This window comes from Neodiprion lecontei, chromosome 2 (genome assembly GCF_021901455.1).
Source record: "Neodiprion lecontei isolate iyNeoLeco1 chromosome 2, iyNeoLeco1.1, whole genome shotgun sequence".
NCBI classification, from domain to species: Eukaryota; Metazoa; Arthropoda; class Insecta; order Hymenoptera; family Diprionidae; genus Neodiprion; species Neodiprion lecontei.
Window position 1 is genome coordinate 26555801 of NC_060261.1, and position 21460 is coordinate 26577260.

Consider the following 21460-nt stretch of genomic DNA (forward strand, 5'->3'; position numbering starts at 1 on the left):
CCTAGTTACATACTTGCGGTATAATTATGCATGCGAATACTGTTTGCGCGGATTTGCAGATCCCAGAATACATAAAATACATCGTATTTTTTGTCATCAAAACTTAGTAGAATCATTCTTATTCAACCGTTCCAGTATTTAATTATCTTGATGGGATGATTGACTTTGTTTGCAAATAAACACAAATATAGGTATACACCCGCGGAAAAACGAAAAGATTAAGATAGTTTTGGAAATGAATTTGAAGAGTTGTTGTTAAAACAATTTTATTGCGTTTTAGCTGTTTCTAATTTAAATTATAATATTACTAACCATATCGGAGCTTCTCTGATCCTCGGGTAGGATCAAGTAGTCGTGAAACTCCTTGAAACCGATGCTCTGAAAGATCCCTTTCGTGTAATCGGGTAGTCTGTAAATTAAAAATAGACAACATAAATACAATGTCGTCAATAATTGAACAATCAGAGCAAAACACGTCTGGCGTGCATGTAGCAACGACCTTCGAGATAAAAATGATATATGCATCGCACGACAACAGCATCATTGTAAAATTTGATTGTTACTTTGTACTCGGTGCATTAAACCCGATCGATACATTATTTCCACTGTGGAGTTCATGTGCTGACGGGTCGGTTTGTAATCGGCATCGTGGTATTATAATACAGATACCATAGTACATCACATTCTGCTCCAGATATTCCATCTTTCTATTATGGAGATAGAAACTGGTCGCCGCTCTATTTCCTCTGCATGATCAGCTCTCGACCCGCATTCCCCGCATGAACTTACAGTCACTTCGTGCCGGGAGATCAAGCTTTGATTCGGTCATGCGAACCCGAGGCAGATAGATAGTTAGAATCAGAGTAGTTATAAATTTTTTTTAACAATTTTAAGTATGCTCGTCGTGAAAATACGAAGGAAAAACCTGTGAGAAAATCGTTACGTAACAATAAGATCGAAGATAATCGTAGATTTCCAACCAATGATTAGACGGAGGCTGGAATTTATTTGAATTAAAATTCGTAGAAATAGATTTTCCACTTTCCTCGGAATATTTATAATGTATAAATACGCATGCCTATCCTGAACGCGCGGATAATCAATTTTGAATGAGCTTAGGATTCGCGGATCTGTATGACTTTTTGCATCGGTATCGCTTAACTTTAATTAGGTGTATCATATCTAATCCCACGTTGAAGTAGGTCAAGCGTTATCGTTACGTGTAGTTCACGAATTTGGCCCGGACTTAGTTACGGTATCGACAAAGCGACTATAAAATTTCGCGAATTCGCAGCATTTTTCTCAATTTGTTTAATTTTTCTGATTACAACTTTGAGGACGATCACGTGATACATCAGCAGCGCACGTCTCGTTTGCGATTCAAACGTTCGCGTTACTATGTCGATACGACCTCGAACATAAATAATTAATGCGTCAAGACTTTTTTTAATCAAATTTATTACTTCTTTCTTTTTCTGTTAATCGTTGCTACTAATTCTCGTTAAATTATTTAATCAACTAATTATACCCTCAATTGTTGACCCGCATATTACTTAATTGCGTATCATTTGAACTTCTTCAATTCGGCCCCTAACGCAGCAGACCAGATATATGTACACTGTGACGGGTTTTCCCCGCAAGGAGAAAAATGAAATGTATGGATGGTATGCTGTGTGCCTGCACATAGACGACGATTATATTGTCCTAAATTCGATTTGAATCGAGAAAGTTTATTACCAGTGAACTTCGTCAGGGGAAATCGCGAAACGGCGACAGGAGGAGATCGGTAAGCCGGATGTTGTACAAATCAATCGCGCTTGTCTAGCGATCGGCGTACAAGATAAGGATTAAGATTAGAAGGTGTTGCCTCAAGATAGCGATATTTGGACGTCCTATTCATACAGCATCCGCAAAATGTGATGCTATATGATCGTCTTGTTCTCATTTTCGTATGGAAACATTTACAAACTTTCTTTCGGTCAGCTTTTTAGTGATAAAATTTCCATTGAGCTACATTTTGATGTATGCTACAGTGTGGACTGAGATATAACTTTGCCATTATTTACTAGAAACAAGTTGAACAATTTCAAAACTTTTCGAATTAAAGTGTTGCCGTCGAATTTTTCGCACTCAATGTTCTCGGAAAAAAACTACGACGCAATGAACCGTAAATCTTCAAAAATTAACTAAGAACGCGTTTTTTTTTTTACGAAATTTTCAGTCCTGTGCATGCGAAAAACCGAAATAATAAATAATTTTATTTTTGTGTGGAGTATATCAAGTTTTCAGAGTAAAATGTCAAGGAGATTGTAAAGAAATCGGTATGAATAAAAAATTTCTTATTGTTCCAAAAAATACTCCGGTATGTCTACTTTTTTACACACAAAAATAAATACAATTTATACCTTCGACGTCTTTTATATGCACATAACTGAAAATGCACAAAAAAACGTGTTGTTTGGCAGTTCAATAAGATCTATGTTAAAACGCACTCTGATAGATTTGAATATTTTTTTTTTTCACTCCGTGCGCAACAAAACCAACGGTAACAAAATTCCCGTACATTCGTTTTTTTTTTTTCGACAGTACTTAAGAATGCAAAAGTCCTAACCAAACGTGCAGTTTTTTTTATGTTAGTTTTCAAGTTCTCAAAAAAATTCATACAGCAAAAAAGCGCGACAAATTCGCAGTTCTTATACGTCAAGTTTATTATATTTTTAATTACCATTGGCTTGAGATTGAACCGGTTCTACCGCAATTTATCCTACAGATTTTAAGTCCTACAGGGAACTGCCTCTAGAGTCGATCCGATGTTGAATTTATATTCTACGGAACTGTGGTATGTAGGGTAAAGTATGGTATGTAGGTTTCTAAAGAAAAGATCCTGCAGGATATTCTCGGTAGGACTTTTACTCTGTCAGATAAATTTCTGTAGAACCGAAGACCTCTCACTGGCTCTAATACGCCAGAAGGTGTAAAATAAATACAAAAGAGAGAGCATTAAAAAAAGAATTGACAGAAGTGGGTACAAGACTAGGATCAGGCGATTTGGTTGAACCGGAATTCCCCATTATATGTATGGGTGTACCCATGTTTACGATTCAAAAACGTTATCGCGAATAGTAGGAGTACCAATGAGATATATTTCGACTAAAATTGAGTCAATTGAATTACGTCACTGATTGCTATCTGACTTTCACATCTCGAAAGCGGAGCTAGTCTAGATGTCGAGAGGATTCCTAGAAGGGAAACGGTGCGAACGACGACGCGCCGGCAAATAGGCAACCAAAGTTGCATCTAATTTTTCGTAGGATGGTAAACGTGGAACCGTGCGCGCGCAACTATCGCAGTTAACACGGACTCCGTTAACAGAGGTTAGTTCTAGCTTTAAAGCATTGTGTTTCGTAAGATACCCTCTAAAATCACGCAATTTCGGAAAACTATGCAAAACTATGATACTAATGCAGCATCGAATCTAATAAATTTGAACATGATTGTTTGACGGCAAGTTGGATCGAAAACGGCTTCGTTAAAGTGGCAAATTGGTCGGAGAGTTCGATTCTTTGAGGAAACAGCGTCACGACCTGAACCAGGTCAAAAACTGTACCAAGAGACTCACCGATGGAATTTTCAAGGTCACAGGAGATGCCATACTCAACCGCTGATCGGTGTGTCAAGTACTCGTAGATCGATTACATGTGCGCCATACTAAAGGTAGGTTAGTGGCACGTATCAATTTTTTATTTCAATGGATTCGATTGCCACCAGGCAAAAGAGATACCTCAAGTCGACTGACTCCCGTCATCTTCAGTTTTAAGAAGAATGATGGATTTCCTCTTGGCTCCTCTTGCTCATCTGACGATGATATAGTTTTACTGAACGTTGATCAACGTATACTGCTCGTCGAAGCTTCAACACCATTTTTCTATTTGTGATCGTTGGAGGATTTGGTTTACTTGGATGCACTTCCGCGAAATGGTCTGCGATACGCTGATAACTAATTGAAAGCTCTTGATGATCTTCTCCACTTTGTACGATGCTAAATAAAAATTCACAAACCGCAGTAAACAAATTTTTCTTCATTCACTGACTACAGATATGGTTATAAAACGATACAAATAACTTGTTGAATTTTTTGAAGTTGAGTATATTAAATAATAGTTTCATTTTTTCGCGTCATTCAGGTTATTACCCAATGTAAATCTACGCCCTGAGTCGACGACAGACGGGGATGTGTGATAAACTTCTAGCATTTTTTGCGTCTTTTCTAATTGATTCAAGTCCGATATAAAAGTTCAAATATTCAATTTAAGTCTTGTGTCTTATGTAGCAGCTTTGCAACAGCATCTGTAAGCTGGCCTAGCATCTGCTGACGTAGATGCCGAGACATTGTTGACCATGGATCGGAGCTTATACTAACTTATTGTTAGAAAAATATCATTTTTGTCCAACCTGCACCGAAAGTATGCTTTTTCGTGTATGTAAAGTGCACGAAAAGTGGCCTTTTCCCGACCGGTGACGAATGCCGGGCGCAAAATGAAGTTGTGTAGTGCACTCGAAGGCAAACTCGAAGGCAAACACAGATTGTGGACTAAAAGTACCGTGTGCACCATGGGTGGAAAGCGATATACGCTCGTGCGTGTTTCAATCGCTCACTTTTCGCCCTAGATACATAATGTACTATTCCTTTGTCTGATCACAATCAAATCCATTGAAATAAAAAATTAAAACGCGCCACCAACCTAACCTTTAACATGTCACAGTTGCAATTGACCTAATGAGTACTTGGACAAAAACACAAGTCTGTAACCAATAAATTGCACAGTTTTTTTATAATACCGTTTCTTATATATTTTCACTTACTAAAACCGGAAAAAATACTCAAAGACTTCCATCGCGTCAGGTTTTTTCTTCAACTCGTGTTTGTAGTTTCATTTACATTGAAACTCCCTTTTAATTCCAATTCTGGTATCCTATTCTTGATTCTAAAAATCCTATGCAAGAGTGATTTCTTACTTCCATTTAATACGTATTAGAGTGAGACTCAAGAATAAATACAGAGAAGGAAACAGAAAAAGTTTAACAGGAAACAAAGAAAGTGTTTGTTTAATTTTATAATAAGCATTGTTTAGTTCATTGTAATAAAATGGTGGTTTTTTTAATTATTAGTAATGCTTTTTTTTTATCCAAACATCTTGTATTTTGCAAGAATACGCGATGAAGGAAAAGCGAAGTCATTTTTGGATTCAGCACAACGAAGTTGAATGCATTTTTACATCGATCAGCGATTGATTATTTTTGCGTAGTTTTCCGAAATTGCGTGATTTTAGAGGATATCTGACGAAACACAATACTTTAAAGCTCGAACTAACCTCTGTTAACGGAATTCGTGTCAATTGCGATAGCTGCGCACGCACGGTTCCATGTTTACCATCCTACGAAAATTTACACGTAACTTCGGTTGCCTATCTGCCGGAGTATCGTCATTCGCATCGTTTCCCTTCAAGGAATCCTTTCTGTATTTTCCGATTGACGCTCCATGGAATTGTATTTCATCAATTTTTCGCAACATGTTCTCCTTAATTATTTTCTTTGAATAATGCAGACGAAGGTATTTAAAAATTCTGCATTCAACATTTTCTGATCAAACACACAAATTGTTTTTATTTCGATTGATCGAACAATTTTTTTGCACATCACCATCGACACATGTCCCTCAATGTGTATGCGGTTTATAGCAATGTATAGCAATAACAAAAGTGGTGACATAATGCATATGGTAGGTTCCCCGAGACAATTATAGAAAACGTAGAATCAATTGTGCAAAATCCGGACGGACAATTAAAGCTGACGGATATTAAATATAGATTACAGCTGAATAACGTGATTGATCGAATAACGGTCGACTCAGTCAGATAAAGGAATGCGAGATTGTTGGGCGCCGTACTCGAAGATATAAAATTTCTTACATAATCGGCGAGATACGACGTATGAAATAATGTATTACACGGAAAAAAATAAGCAGTCCGACTCGCTATGCATCGTACGCAACTGTCTCAAACCCAGCAATTTTTTGTTTTTCTTTTTGCTATCAAGTTGAGAATATTTATTAAATACATTGATAATGAAAGGTCGATAGCAGCACATACATTGTTTAATGGGTTTATAGCACGGGTTTTGATTAAAATTACTACTTAAATTTAGCAGAATTAACAACGGCTTCCGTCAATCGATTAAGACCCAGCAGATACATGTATTTGACTGAATGCCATTGAAGACTTTTGGATTACTTACTCCGGGAATGAGCTATAACGTCATTTCAAATCTCCTTTTATCAATCAACAACTTAAATATTGTAAAATACCGATTGCTATAACATGTAGATATGCATATCTATGATAACAATAACCTGCAAAATGTACTAAATGTCTAACAACATTGAAGGGATTGAAACTGAAACTGAAACTTATAATTCCATTATTTTCTACTTAACTATTTGGGAGATCATCGTAGCTTACAAATATAACGATTTGACGAATATTCAATCTGTGACTATTAGTGAGTCAAATTAATGAAAATTACAAATTTTTTATCAGCCAACCTCCGTAATTTTCATTCGGCACAAGTCCATGTTACAAGATATTTGTCGAGCATTTTGTACACATAGATGCACGGTGCGTAACTGGACTTCGTGAGAAAATTTCAACCTTGATCGATTATATGCAGGCAGACAGTGTTCGAAGAGCAACCAAATTTGGCACGTACAAAAACACGAAACGATTTCACAAGGCGGGGTCAAAAAGAAACGAAAGCCAATAAAAATGAGTAATCGTATGTACATTTGGGTATGCATGTATATATAATATATTCATTCGGGACCAGTTTTTTGGCGACTCTCAATCACCTGAAGCAGTTTGTTTAACAGTGCCTCGCACTTACTTTTTATCATTCTCTATACGTATCTTCGATGATCTCTGTAATTTTTTTCGGCAATATGTTGCAAATTTTTTTTTTTTTTTTCTCTTTTCCTCAAAGTAAGCTTGACGGATTCGTTGGATGTAAAATAATCATGATGATGACGAGGATGATGATGATTATAATTCAAGAGTCAAGAGACGTGAAGATATTAAATTTATTGCTTTTATGAATGTACGTTTTACCAAATTTTTAATGTTATGCGATACCGCAATAGATGAACTTCGAATATTGAGACACTCCGGTTAAAATAATGAAAAATCGATGATGTTGAAGGTTTACTAAAAACTGTTACAATAATGACTTGCCTGCGGAAAATGTTTAGTTTCTACTTCCTCTTTTTTTTTATTCGTGCACCTGCCAAAGTCGCTGAAGACGGAAAAATATTTTTGCAAAGAACTAAATATCAAGACTGAATAGTGCACATTCTATGAATAAAAAAAAAAAAAAAATGCAGGTGGACGAAAATAGGCTCGTCGGTGAAAAAAGGAAGCAATGAAAAATCGGCGCTTATCAACTTCAAAAAATTCGTATAAAAACGGGGTGGGAGAGATCATCGGGGACAGGAAAAAGGAACAAAAATAACCACGTCGGTGATTTTTCGAAATCCAAGATATGAGTAATTCCATGTCAAACCACACGCTTCTGTTTCTCCATCCTCCATTCTCTCATCTCTCCGCCGCTTCTCCGTCGTGAAAATTTAAGATTTTGTTAGAAATTGGACGATGAAAAACTGGTATTTTTTTCAAATTTCGGGTAGCGTAGATCATGAAAAAAAAAATCCATTCGAATCTTTATAGCAATGAAAAAACAAGTTTGTTTGCAAGGAAAGTGTAATTTATATAAATATCATGACGTATATTTTTATGATCTTGAAAGTGAGCCCTATTCGAATCTTCTACGATGTATAAGTTTGAAAATATGAGAGTTTAAAGATCACTGTGCGCGATTATTTGGCTGGTTTTTTTTTTCTCAGCTTTCGATTCTGTGCAAGTCCGAAAATATTATGACATAAATGTTTGCGAGAAGAATCAGCAAAATTTTCTCATATCAAAGACGATATATCAACGATCTTTGATAAAATTTGAATACCTGATCGTTTCGAGAGGGTGCGGTTTGAAATTCGACGTGGAATGACTCATATGTGAAAATAAAAATGCTCCACGCGTGCAAGTAGTATATATGTATATACATTTGATTGTCAATTTAAGTACCTATTATATGTATATAAGCGAGAAAGATGAAGGTGTAAAGTTGAATGAAATTGCTAGCAGATATCAACTTTAAATACGGGATGTTTCCGAGTAAACGACGCGGTATGTTGGGTTGCCAACGACTAAGGAGAACAAATATCGGTAAAACAGACTTACCGAGTAATAATCTCTTTGGTCGAGGCAAGTCGTATAATTACTTTAACGTTACTCCGAAACGCGATGACTGATCGCTTTAGGATAAGGTTATAAATTAAATGCCCTACCTGCCGATAAACTCGTAACAACGTATGTTCCCCTTAGTGGTAGGCAACCCAACATACTGCGGCGTTTACTCGGAAACACTCTGTATAAGAAACGTTATATAACCACATAGACGCATGCGGATATTCGCTCGATTTCAATGCGTGATGACTAATTTCATTCGGAAGATTATTTTCTAAAAATTCACTGAATACTTGTCGTTCATTGTATGGATATTAATTGATATATAAGTAATTTGACAACATTTCAACAGTATCGATTGTGATCAATAAATGGCAATGTTGAATTGACTCCGGATTAAAAGAAAATCTGTTACAATGACACGATGAAAAATATTCTTCTGAATAGAATGGACGATCGTAGAATGAAGCTGATTTAACAGATTTTCAACAGTTTCGAAGCGATTCGAGATGAAATCGATACAGACATTTGCATCGCATTTATTTATAATTCGAGTATTTTCTATTTTTGTCCTTTTTAAAGTGATCGCAGCTTACGATTAAAATACTTTTTGCAAGCACTCAACGCGCGACCAATCTCGTGGTAAAATTGATAACAATGTTCGATTTTTGGCCAACCGGTCTCTCTAATTGAACGGAGGACGCTGTTCTGTGGCTATGAAAAATATTTCTACATTTCTTAGCGAGTCGGCAGGGGTATTCAATGCACGGAGGTAAAGGTCCGGGGATCCAATGAACGAGAAAAAGGAAAAAAAAAAAAAAAAGAAAGAAGGAAAGAAAGAAAAAAAAAAACGTAAGAAAGTGCAAGCTGTCGGGCAGGATTTCGACAGCCACCCCTTTGTCACGCTCCTGCACTGTCAATTGTTGTGCCTTGTTACAGCAACGTAGGTAGATACGCGCGTACGCGCAGATATACGTGTATTGAAGTACAAAGGGCATTATTATACCTGTAAAGTGTTTAACAAGGAAAGGAAATAGAATCCTACACATTTATACCCTTGCATTTCCGTGGGAAATGAGAAGGATAATAAATCATTGCTCCAAGTCCAAAAATTTTCGTTATCGTATTACCAGGCAGGGTATCAGATTGCAGGCCCACCCCATATTGCTTACCAGGATATGCAGTTCTGGCTGAGGGAAAAGTGAGAGAAATTAACGGCGGACGTTCTTTAAAATTTCAGCTGAATAGTCCAGTCAAATTGGATTGAAACGAGGAAGATAAAAAAATTAACCGGTAAAAAGCTATAAATTAGGAGGTAGGGGGTGTGTTTTTAGTAATGTAATTAATAACTCCTATTAATTCAATTATTTCCGATTTAAAATCGCGAATATCGCGAGAACGGTGATAGATGCGGCAAAAATAGCAATAATTTGGGGTCAGGAGGTGGGGAAGATTTATTTTTAATATTTTAATTGATAACTCGTATTGAATTAATTTCTTTCGATTTCAAATCGCGATTTTCTCGAGATCGGTCAAGATCTTTGTCTGCCACAATTTCCCAGCTACCAAAGTGTTCGTCATTTTTACTATTCGCCTCAAAATATCATTTTCTGTTGCTGCACAAAAACTACCGCTTATGATATGACGTTTTTCAATCGATCTTTGAACCCTTCGCATTTGTCCCGCCGCGCTCTCCGGTAACTCCGGCTAACCAGACTTCCGAATCCGAATTATGAGAGATGTTAAGAGAGTATCTGATAAGATGGAAAATATATTCGAGAGCTCAGCGTATAAGTAAAAATTGTTTCTGTGTTTACCGATGTATTACGGATATACCATTCGAAATATAAATAAAATGAATTATACCTTTCTTATAGAGAATTTAATCATCTTTAATTTTTATACTGACCTATTGCGATCGGATCAACGATTACGGAGATATGACGAAAAAACTGGATCGGAGCAGCTTTGTTTCAAGATGGCGGATCGAGCCTTGGAGGTAGAGATCAGGACTTTTACTATTACATCTTCAGAAGTATGCCAAAATAAAGGTGTCCACTAATTTATAGCTTTTTACAGGTTAATTGTTCTGTTTTTGTTCTATTTTTTAACAAAAAACTGGAGTACTAAAAAGTTGAACAAGTTAAAAAAAAGCGAAAACTAAAACTTCGTTCCTGAAAATTATCTGAAACATTCTTAAAATGGGCGCGGCGCGGCGTCAGAAATTTAAACAAAATGCTATATGAATCTGGATACAAAATAAATAAATTACATTATATTTTTCTCAAATCAAAACTTGTTAATAATAGTGATTGAAGAATACCATGCTTCAATTTCAAGATTAATATGTAGCAAAGTCTAATGTTTAGTTCTTTATATCGATTTAGCGAAGTAAATGTTCACTACTTTAAAAAACTTATTACAAACAAACGAGGTGCGTAATGATTTAAAAAATTACAGCATAGTCGTAATTTATTTTGAATCAAACTTTATTCAATACGAGTTTTTTACAGCAGTTGAGCTTACCGTTGTAATAAATTGTTCGGAAATATATTCCCTAAGAAAAAAAAAATTTATCTGACCGAAATTACACTCGTAAGAATTCTTTTTAAGAAGAGAGAATCGGCAGAAAAATAACCCAGTCTCGTTGTGAACTGAGCTTTAAGTAAACAATTAACGCGCAGTAAAAATTCATGCACAAAAAGAACTTAAGTCTGTAAAAATAATTACAAATTTCATTAAATCACCGGTTTCAAATTTTATAACGATTCAACCTGTGTCTGTAAGACTAATGAATCAAAATAAAAGTATAAAAAGTCGACCAAATGAATGCGTCGCTGTAATAACCGCATTGCATTTATAGTCGTTACATAGTTATAACTAGTCAAAAGTTATAACCTACTCCGCTGGAAAAACGTATGCGTGAGGATAATGAGCGTGGAATATCTGACAATAAGGTGTTGAGGCGGTAAAAGAAAGGGAAGTTCAAAACTGTCTGGTCGACAGCTGTTTAATGCACGTGATGTCTGGTATGATATTAAATAAATATGTACACAGAGGTGATGGTGGCGCCTAATAATTTTGCAGTTTGAATATTTATAACAAACATGCTTCTCGAACGGTTTTATAATATCCACGTATGCGATTGCCGTACAGAAGCCACGTAATAATTCGTACGTTTCGAAGAAAAAAATGCCGATTTTGATACGCGACATTTTGCATTGATTATTTTATTTCAACACCCGCGTCGAGAAACTTGGTTGAAAAAATTCTTCACATTGTCTACATCTTCGATAAGGCGATACATATATCGTGTGTCTAATTACATGAGGTCGTAACCGCCAAAAATGCGAGTTTAGTGACAAACGGGCGTATAATTTAAAAAAAAAAACAAAAAAATTATCGAAACGTATGATTCAGTAGAAATCAAACGTTCGAAAATATAAAGGCAAAAGGTCGTATGTAAAGCAGATATGATCTTTTTCCATTAATAAGTATACGTGAAAAAAAAAGATCAAGACGGAAGGTCGTAACAATAATTTTTTTTATGTTTCTGCAATCGCTCTAGAAACTATTGAAACGCGTTTGAAATCTGTAAGAATGTAGAAATCTTATAAATAAATGGTCGAAGATAAGAACAAAAGGTCATAAGTGCCATTTTTTTCTAGCAAAAGCTCTGAAAACCACGGAAACGCATAAATAAGTCAAAATCTGTGAAAATTCGAAAATGTTGTGAAAAAAAAAATTGTGGAAGGTAAAAAAAAAAGACTGTAACCGCAATTCTTTTTTTTTTTTTTATATATATATATTGCAAACGCTCTCAAACGGATAAACAATTGATACTAATAATATCATACAGTGAAGATATGTCAAAGTGGAAAGGGAGATTTGTTGAATTCTGTTTTCCTTCATGTTTTAATCGATTTCCACACTTTTCCCGAATATGAATATTTTCTGTGGTGATATAAAAATCGGATTACATACGTCCACGATCCATTCCGATCCAATAAAAGAGACTCGTTTATAAAATTGAATAAATTTGTATTACAGTCTTTTGAATTATTCAAGTTTCAAAATTTGGAACGGTAAGTTGTGAATTTTTCATGTTTCTCGAATGCAAAAAAGAATTAACAGGCCTAGAATAAAAGAATCCTCTAACTTTACAAAAATCCATGAATTAAAATTTTTCTTACTAGCAGCATTACCCAGCGAACCTTCCTTGCTTATGTTGATTTTTTCCGGAATACGTTGATAGACACAACATTAAATAATAAACAAAAAAAAAAAAATGTTTACCTTCACGAATAAAAATGCAAATAATTTTCATCCCGACTATAAGCAGGATTATTTAGTGATCCGATACTCGCCCCAAGACATTTTTAATGAAAAAACAAATTACAAATGCGAAAAAATCAGTGTCAAATCCTGCCATTTAACAGACCAAAAATTTTTGAAAATAGAATAAGAAACAAGGAAAAAAGTGTCTCTTTCGGTAGTTCAAGGATCGGGACGTGAGGGCGCGACTCTTTATAGTTGAGTATTCGAAAAACGTTCTCAAGCGTAGCGTGGAGAGCTTGACAAAGTTTCCCCATAGAGAGTGGGAAAAAATCATTTCGATCATCTACGAAATTCTCGGCGGGGCCCCGACTGGAACCTCGTGGGAAATGTTTTGTTAAACGATTTCGGGACGCATCAAAGAACGGAAAAAGTTTTGACAGAAAGAAGAACTCTGATATTGCACCGAAAGATTGTTTCAACTAAGATAGCAAAATAGAATGCTCGTTGCACGTTTCAAATTGCAAAAAATTACGATTTTTTCAAATAGAGATATTTTCATTTACCAATTCGTCAATGGAATTCCGAAAATTTTCGGACCACCGTCATATTTATTTACAAAATGGCCAAAATGGTGGTTAAAATTGGAAACTATTATCACGTGTAACACTAGACTGTCCCTTAACGCAACTTTTTTTTTTTTTGTCATTTGCCACCTAATTTGGTTCAAAATAAATATAAAAAAATGATGAGCCCAATCGGAGCCCTTTATTCCAAGGGGAAGGGCTGCCTGTGATCACGAACCTTTGTCTGTTAGAATAACATGATATTTCGACATATTCTGGTTTCTAATTTTTTTTTTCACAAATCCCAGAGATATTAAAAAAATCTTGTACAATCATCAGAATCTACTCTATAATAGTGACAAACGTGGAAAAAACGTTGATCGACTCCTCGTGAAATATTTTATATGATTTTAAACGCATGTATAAAATTGAGAAGAAAAACATTTGGCTAAAAACAGGTTTTTTCTAAACTGGGGTAAAATTTTAATTATATCCTTGACGTTTTCAACCGATTCGACGTTATTCTGTTCAATTCCCATACTATTTGAGTATTTCCGAAGTTGCGTGGACTTGCGAGCGGAGCGAGCAGGGAATTTGAAATTAATATTACTTCGAATTAAATAGTAACAATTTATATTCAAATAACAATTATTATTCAATTTTATTTCCTTTAACTCCCCCAGTTCAGAAAAACCCTGTTTTTGGGCAATATTTTTATTTTTTTGTTGATTTTATACATACGTTTAAAATCATACAAAATATCTCACGAGAAACCGTTCAAAATTTTTCTCGACTTTTTTAAACATACTTGGATTTTGGTAGAAATTAGTAGGCGAAGGTTTCTTGGATCAGTGATAACGAATCCAAGGTCGGACTTTCAAAATTCGTAACGATGAATTCATTAAAGTGGTTCAAAATAATAAAACGGTCGCAATGTTTTCACGTATATCAATATGAAACCAAAGGGCTTTTAAATCGTTGATCTCGAATCCGAATTTTTAGTACGAAATTCCGATTGGATATTAATATTTTTTTACTGCGAACTTCGAACCCGCGGTGCAAGAACGGGAAGTTCGAGGGTTAACTCATCGTCAGTGTAAAGCAGCTTGTTATCATTCGTATCGCAAGTTGGACTTCATCGCCGAATATTATTCGTCGCAAATCTCCCACGAAATATTACGTATCTGGGTTTCGGAGTTTTGGAAAAAAAGGGTATCAATTATAGGATTTCGATTCTCTTTTTTTTCTTCACTTCCAGCAATCTACTTGACGAGGGGAATTTAATTAATACATACACCTGTGGCAACAATACGACGTATTTCTGACAACTTGATATAACCCAACTTGTATGTATATATATACAGATACAACGTGCGTGTGAAACTCAGGGGTCACCCTGTAGTTAAATAAATTCTCCAAGGTAATCAATTCATTGTGAATATCATTGTTTATCGGTAGAATATGCAGCTAGGCAAGTAACGGAGGTGGGTAAAGGGTGAGAAAGTAACTTACAGCGGTTACTGGAATTTCAAAACTGTCAATTCGACGGAGAAAAAGGACAAGGGAAATCCGAGGTCGAAATTCTTTACGTTCAACGTAACCGATATTGATTTAAATATAATTTTTCTATTCAATAACGCGTAGTTAGAAAGCAAGTAAAGTATCCGTCGCTTTTTAAATCCTGTTGCGATTTGTAATTTTACTGCAGTATTGTCAAGTCTAATACTGAAAGTGGGAAATGGCAATTTTTCCATCTTCCAACCTCCACCTTGGCCTTGTAAGGAAATTCCATCGCCAGCACGTACCGTCGACTTACTTCCCGTGTAACAATAGTGTGGGAATACGTAAAGTAGGCGTAACGTTTGGACAATGCCAACACAGCCAGGCCTCTCCGATAAATATTAATCTTAGGGGACTGCACAGACGTGTTTGACCTACGGTAAATATTAATATTACGGTCTGACCCATATATAACGAAAACATTATTTTCAAAGTGATTGGTAAGAATGAAGGGAAAATAAAAAGAGGAGGAATGCCTTGAATAAATAATTCGCTCTCAATTTTTTATTCCTCGCGAGGGACGTGCCGGGTCTGATAATAAATTCTGTACGATAAGCCTGAAAAGAATTGAGGATATTTTAATGAAAGAGGAGAATCGGTTGGAGAGTTTTCTGAATTTTGGAAACATTTCTTGAAATTAAGACGCGGAATATTTCAAGATCGTCAAAAGTTTTGACTTTATAGAATTTTTATCTGATTGGAATTATTGATATTCGTAGAATAGAATTTTTATTTATTTATTTAATTTTTAATTTTACAATATAGTTTTCCAGTGACAATTCACGGAATAAAGTTTCAAACTAATTTGGTATGATTCTAAATTGTACGATCAAAGGCGAAAAAATCGACATCGGTGTAAGTTTTCATAACCGAAATGGATATTCGGAAATCGATCTGCAAATATCATAAAATTTTGAACTTCACGTTAAGATTTTATTCACAAGCGAAAGATTCGAGACTTCTGACCCTGTTTTTCATTTTTTTTTTTGCATTGTCTTACAATTCTTCTCAAAATTTCCGTGAGACTTGAGTGTTTTTTTACTGAACTTGGAACAATCTACCAATATTTTTATCAGCTTTTGCGAAAAATTGCACACACATGTGATGTAACAGGTTACTTATTTCTTACTCATTTTTTATACTCACGCATTTTCCTTAATCCTTCCCTCGTTGTATCTGCGGTGAAAATCCAGCAGTTCCTCGACTAATCCTGCCTTCAGCATCGAATCTACTCTGTGGTCGAGTCTTTTGTCCAACACCGCCTACAACAGAAACGAGACGCGAATCGTTAATAATGAAAAAAACAAAAACCAGAAAAGTATACATCGACGTATGATAGTCATTAAAATTTTTCGTAAATTTTCATTCATATTGACTTTCAGAATCAAAATCTGTAACCAAATAAATTTTTTGACCACAATTTTCCTCGGTTTTTGTGTTTATTGAATTATTTTAATTTCACTTTTTTTTACAATCGTAAACAATTTGTTACAAATATTTTAGCTGACAGCAGGAGAAAAAAATACAGACTCCAAATATCCGGTTCGAAATTTAATTTAAGATACCGACAAAGAAATTCTTTTCAGCGTCAAAACATCAGAAATTATTTCCAAAATAAGCACGCTGGAAAATGTTAGAACAATTGGTTTTAGTTTTTTTTTTTTCGGAAGCGACATTTTTCTCGATCAATTGGCGTAAAATCTTTGCATGCTTCGCGATCGTATCGCCACCAAATCGCTTGATTTTAAAACCTTCAAAGCTGACATAAGGTTTGAAAAAAAAAAATATATACAATAACTGAACGTGTACGTTGTTCAAAAGTACAATTTTGACTCTTATCAATTTCTAAAAAAAAAAGAAAAAAAAAACTTCCGATCTCATAGCGCCAAAAAATCGGACACATCGTTTAAATATAATGTGTAGTACAGTTTGAAAGGAGTATATTTTTTTTGCTTGCGACGAAGAGTAACTGAAAAAAAAGGTATCCAAGTTTTCATTTACTTGGCGCGATGAGTCTGATGGTGGTAAAAAAACGCGATATTTTAAAAATTTATAAACAAAGCTCAGAGTTTCAATTAAAAAACGCTTTTAAGGTACGACTTTTGATCGAGAACTAAAATACGACTGAAAAAAAAAAAAAAAAAAAAAAAAAATAAAAAAAAAAAAATAAAAAAAAAAAAAATAAAAAAAAAAAAAATAAAAAAAAAAAAGGCAAGAAAGTCCGTCCGAACCAAAGGCTGAAACGTTCTCCTTTTGACAGAGAATGCTTCACGTATTATGCGAACGTATATTGTACATTCAATTGATTCAAAAGTGGCCATCTCGTATCGCCAGGTGCGAGATATTGATTTAAGATTAAAATCTAATTTTTTTTTTTTTTTCTCCTCGTCAAGAATTAAGAAACCTTGAAGCGCCTATCTAGCATACAATACTCGCATAGTAACACCCGGTATGGCGGATTCTGCAGCTGCTACGCAAACTTTGCGTAAAAACATAAAATATCTGGATAAATAAAAACGGTTTTCCTGAGTAAACCTGTCCGAATCGGCACGCGGATGGAACTTTACGTCATTGAAGATGCGGCGAGAAATTACCAACATTCATAATTCGTTTGGTAGTCGTATTTTTATACTTGAATTTCATTTTTAACAACAAATTTTTAGAAACATTTACGAGACGACGATGGCGAGGATGAATGATGGAAAATCGATAAAACAGAATGACAGTCTAAACGCGATGATGTATATAATCTATGGTGCTGAACCGACTCGTGTCAGACATTTAAACTTATGAGAAGCACGCTCACCTTTTGGTAAAACAATTTTTATCATTAATTAACGAATTTACGTTGCTCCGTTGCAATTCTTTTTTCGTTTTTGTTCGCTATTGTTTTTATAATCGTAATTTTTTTTTTTTTTTTTTTTTTTTTTTTTCCAACTTCCCAAGAGTCCCGAACGTCGAATGACCCAGAAAAGTATATCTATAAGTGTGAAATAACAACGATGAAAAAGTTATCGGAGGGTGAATGATATTTTTATAGTTGGTTTAAATATATACACAACGTTCTAATATTAGATGCACGGTCTGTTATCATCGAACGGAGACGCATATGCGTCGAAATTTGTTTGTGCCTGCGCGTGGTTGTTTACGAATTGAATGAACTGAGAAAAATTTCATTTGCTACGGTAACTAGAAAAATTACAGTAAAACAGGTATCGTTAGAAAAGCTGTTTGAACATTGTTGGAATTACGAAAAACAATGTACACGTAACCATTTTGCGCTATTGTCGATCCTTTTCTGGTAATTGCAACGTGAAATCAGTTTGTTCGGTTTACTCTAATTTTTTATTTAAATAAGGCTTTAACGTCAATTTATTCCTGAACAAGCATTAAATTTTCGCAACAGTTACGAGAAAATAAAGCAACAGTGATCGTAATGAGAAAGAATAGTAACGGACACTAGACTTTCCGGTAACAGCTAGAAAACTAACTTTCATTTTTTACCTAGAACTGTATTTTTCGATCGTGGTAAAAAATGAAAACAGTTAATGACCGAGCGGTGATCTGAACTAAAAATTTCTCTCGGTATGCGATACGATGCGAGGAAGTACGATGGAACTATTAGAATAATAATGACGCGTTGCACTTTTGTCGGAATTGAGATAAAATCGCGTTACAGTAATAACGTAGGCACGGCTAGGCGTATCGATATACAACGATTGAATTTTGATAAGCTAAATTTTCACAATAAATAAAAATTGGTAAAAACGAAAATAAATCGTGACATATCGATCGTTGATCGCAGGGATAATCGATGTAACAATCTTTTCGAACCACGGGCAGTGCGACGTTCTGATTATAGATCGATTAAATAGCCCTGATTATTCACACGTAATAGCTCGAGAATCAAGATTGATCAATTTTCGCGTCAGCCGACGAGTGCCTGTAAATTAATTACATCGACTGTTCTAATCCGCACCCTGTCAACCGTATCGATCGGCATACGTAGCCAATCGGACCTTAGAATCGATTGAGAAAACCCGGTTATTCTCAGTCGCGGTCGCGCTGACTGTTATATCTTTATCTTTACGATTAGACTTTATAGACGAGCACGCCGTCATCGCAGGAGAGGGATGCTGGTAATAGAATTCGCGTGCGAAAATGCGGCCAAGGACATTCTGCGCCGGCAACGCACGTGGACGATTTACTACGATTTTCGAACCACATAAATTTCATTCTTTTTCTCTCTTTCTCCCCCCCCCTCCCCCCCCCCCCCCGCCGCCGCTTAAACATTATACACGAGTGTTAAATAAAATTTATTACTTCGGTTATCTGGCACACCTAGGTTTTCGTTTAGTATTCGGAAAAATGAAAATAATTCATCGCTACGAATTCTGTTCCGCGTTTTATTTTATTTATTTATTTTTTTCTTCTATTCAAAAGTTGTTTTTTTTTCTTTCTTTTTATTACCTCGGTTTCGTAATTCAGTATTTTAGGATTGTAGTACGCGTAGCTCGTGAACAGTATGCGAATAGAGCAAAAAATTATGCAGCTGTTACAAATTACTATGTTTGAGGTTGAACTAGAAATTAGGAAGAAAAAGTTAACAAACACCTGATTGGGAAAAGTGATGATTTTCTTATTATGTTCCAACAATTAGAGCATGTTGTGCACAGTGAAATTGTTATTTTCCATGTACGGGGGATTTGCGGTAAACTTTTTAAGCCTGTAAACGTTCATCGTATTCAATTGTTTGATAATCTAAAAACACGTAAACATGAGGGAATATTAAATTTCAAACTTTTTTCTTTATCTTTCTTGAGTGACAGAATCCTCTCAATCTTTGTTAAATGATAGCAGTTGCAATTGTGCTTGTACAGTCACGTAGAGAAGTTCAAAAAAATTACTGGCAACACTGTAAACAATTATTTTTTCACTCGATTTTAGGTTACGGCGTTTTTTGTGTGAATTTATCGAACTTAATCGTGTCATTTTTCAAAACTCGAAGTGATTCTGTCGTTCAGTAAAAGGAAAAGTTTAATATCGTACATGCGATTTGCGAAATTTGCTGAAAAGACTTGAAACTCTCGCATCGCCTTAGAAATAGATGAAACATCAAACATAGCATTCTTTTATTTCACAAGCGTAGAATTAATAAAAAAAAAGCAAAACGTGAAGACGACGAAGAGCCGAATTTTTCAAACGAGATGTACGTACACTCTTATCGCGATCCCAGCCAGCTGATAGCTGAATATGATCTCGAGAATGTGTCTAAAATACTATTTGCAAACGAAAGATTAGATACATTTAACTTTATACGCCCAAAGTCGGGTTCGCTGATTGTTGCATCGGTATCGTTACATTATCTCCGAAGTTATGTTGCCTTGACACAGTTACTTAAGCAACGATCTATATCATCGTGATAACTGATTACAACGATATTATACAAATTTTTCAGTCATCTATCCAAAATTCGCACGGTTTAGTTTTTCCTGCACGCTTCATATTTTTTTGCTTTTTTTTTTTTTTATATATATCTATCGTCGAGCAAACCGCGTCACAGCGCTATTGTTACTTTTAATCGAGTTTTAGTTTTACCTCGATTGCTGAATTTTTGCTTCTACCAAACACATGCCAGGAAATAAAATCTTGCTCCAAGAAAACGATGGAAAAAACTATCATGGACATTGTAATAATCTGTGTGCATATTTGATAAGTTCCTCTCTTATTATTTTTACTTGCAGGTTATTCACAGCTAGATCGTTCGATCGAGACTTGCGTTCCACAAATGTTTCCTGTCTATATTACCATATTTTTCAATCAACAGAAATTACGGTATTACAAGTAGGAACGTTCGATATACCCCAAGTTTCAATCGATAAAGATTGATTACAAGGCAGTTTTAACAATGAATAACTAAATCAATACAATATTTAACAATAAGTATACCATTTCGTTGAGTTAAATAACTATAATCAGTGGCAACAAAATTTTTCGTCACGTCTTGTATATTTATTCTATGACATCAGTCCCATTCGCTGTGAAGGTAATCAGGGAACGAAAACCGTGTAAACATTTGAAACAATAAGTTGCGGTCAAACGCAGCATTGAAAGTCTGGGGAAATATTTATCGTTAGAAAGGTATTCTAATCTGTACGTAACGATTATTATTATATCTGTTAAAACCTATACAAGTACAATTTATCCGTCCAACGATGTGAATATCGTTGCGCCTTTCACAGATTCAACTAACGTAGAAATTTGTCTCATCGTACAACGAACGTCGATTGAATTTATCGCTAATAAAAGTATGCCTGAAAAAGATACGAATCGACGATATTTTCGCGCAACTTTCCGCCAAAAGTATGCAACGGCACGACTTGAACGGACATAGAGAATAACGCTAAGACGGGTTACGACGGCGAAACAAAGAGGGCAGGTTGGCTGGAGGGTTTAGGGTTTCAAGCGAGAGTAAAAAAAAAAAAGGCACAACAATCGGATCTTTTTATCGCCGCAACAGCGGGCCCAGTCTCAGACCCAGAGCCAGACGCGGTCGCAGACGGTGAAAATAGCGAGGAAATGAATATGGTGGGGGGGGGGGGGGGATGAGAGGAGGCTCATTGGGCAGGGGATCCGGCATGGACACGCAGACACGGTTCCAAGGTCAAAGTTGTGCCGCAGCGAACGCGTGCGGTCAAAGTTTGTGGA

At 35.4% G+C, this 21460-nt stretch overlaps 1 protein-coding gene across 3 annotated transcripts in view; it reads right to left on the bottom strand.

Moving 5' to 3' along the window:
- The window catches only part of LOC107228172 (tRNA dimethylallyltransferase), a 117526-nt gene that overhangs the window by 3447 nt on the left and 92619 nt on the right, over nucleotides 1-21460 (bottom strand). For all 3 annotated transcript variants that reach the window (XR_006902729.1, XM_046730807.1, XM_046730806.1), the window contains 2 exons: nucleotides 15899-16014; nucleotides 313-409 (listed from right to left, as the gene is read on the bottom strand). Coding sequence is in view for 2 of the 3 variants with exons in the window: in XM_046730807.1 (XP_046586763.1) it covers nucleotides 313-409; nucleotides 15899-16014 (213 nt within the window). In the remaining variant the exon portion in view is untranslated. The remainder of the gene's footprint in view (nucleotides 1-312; nucleotides 410-15898; nucleotides 16015-21460) is intronic.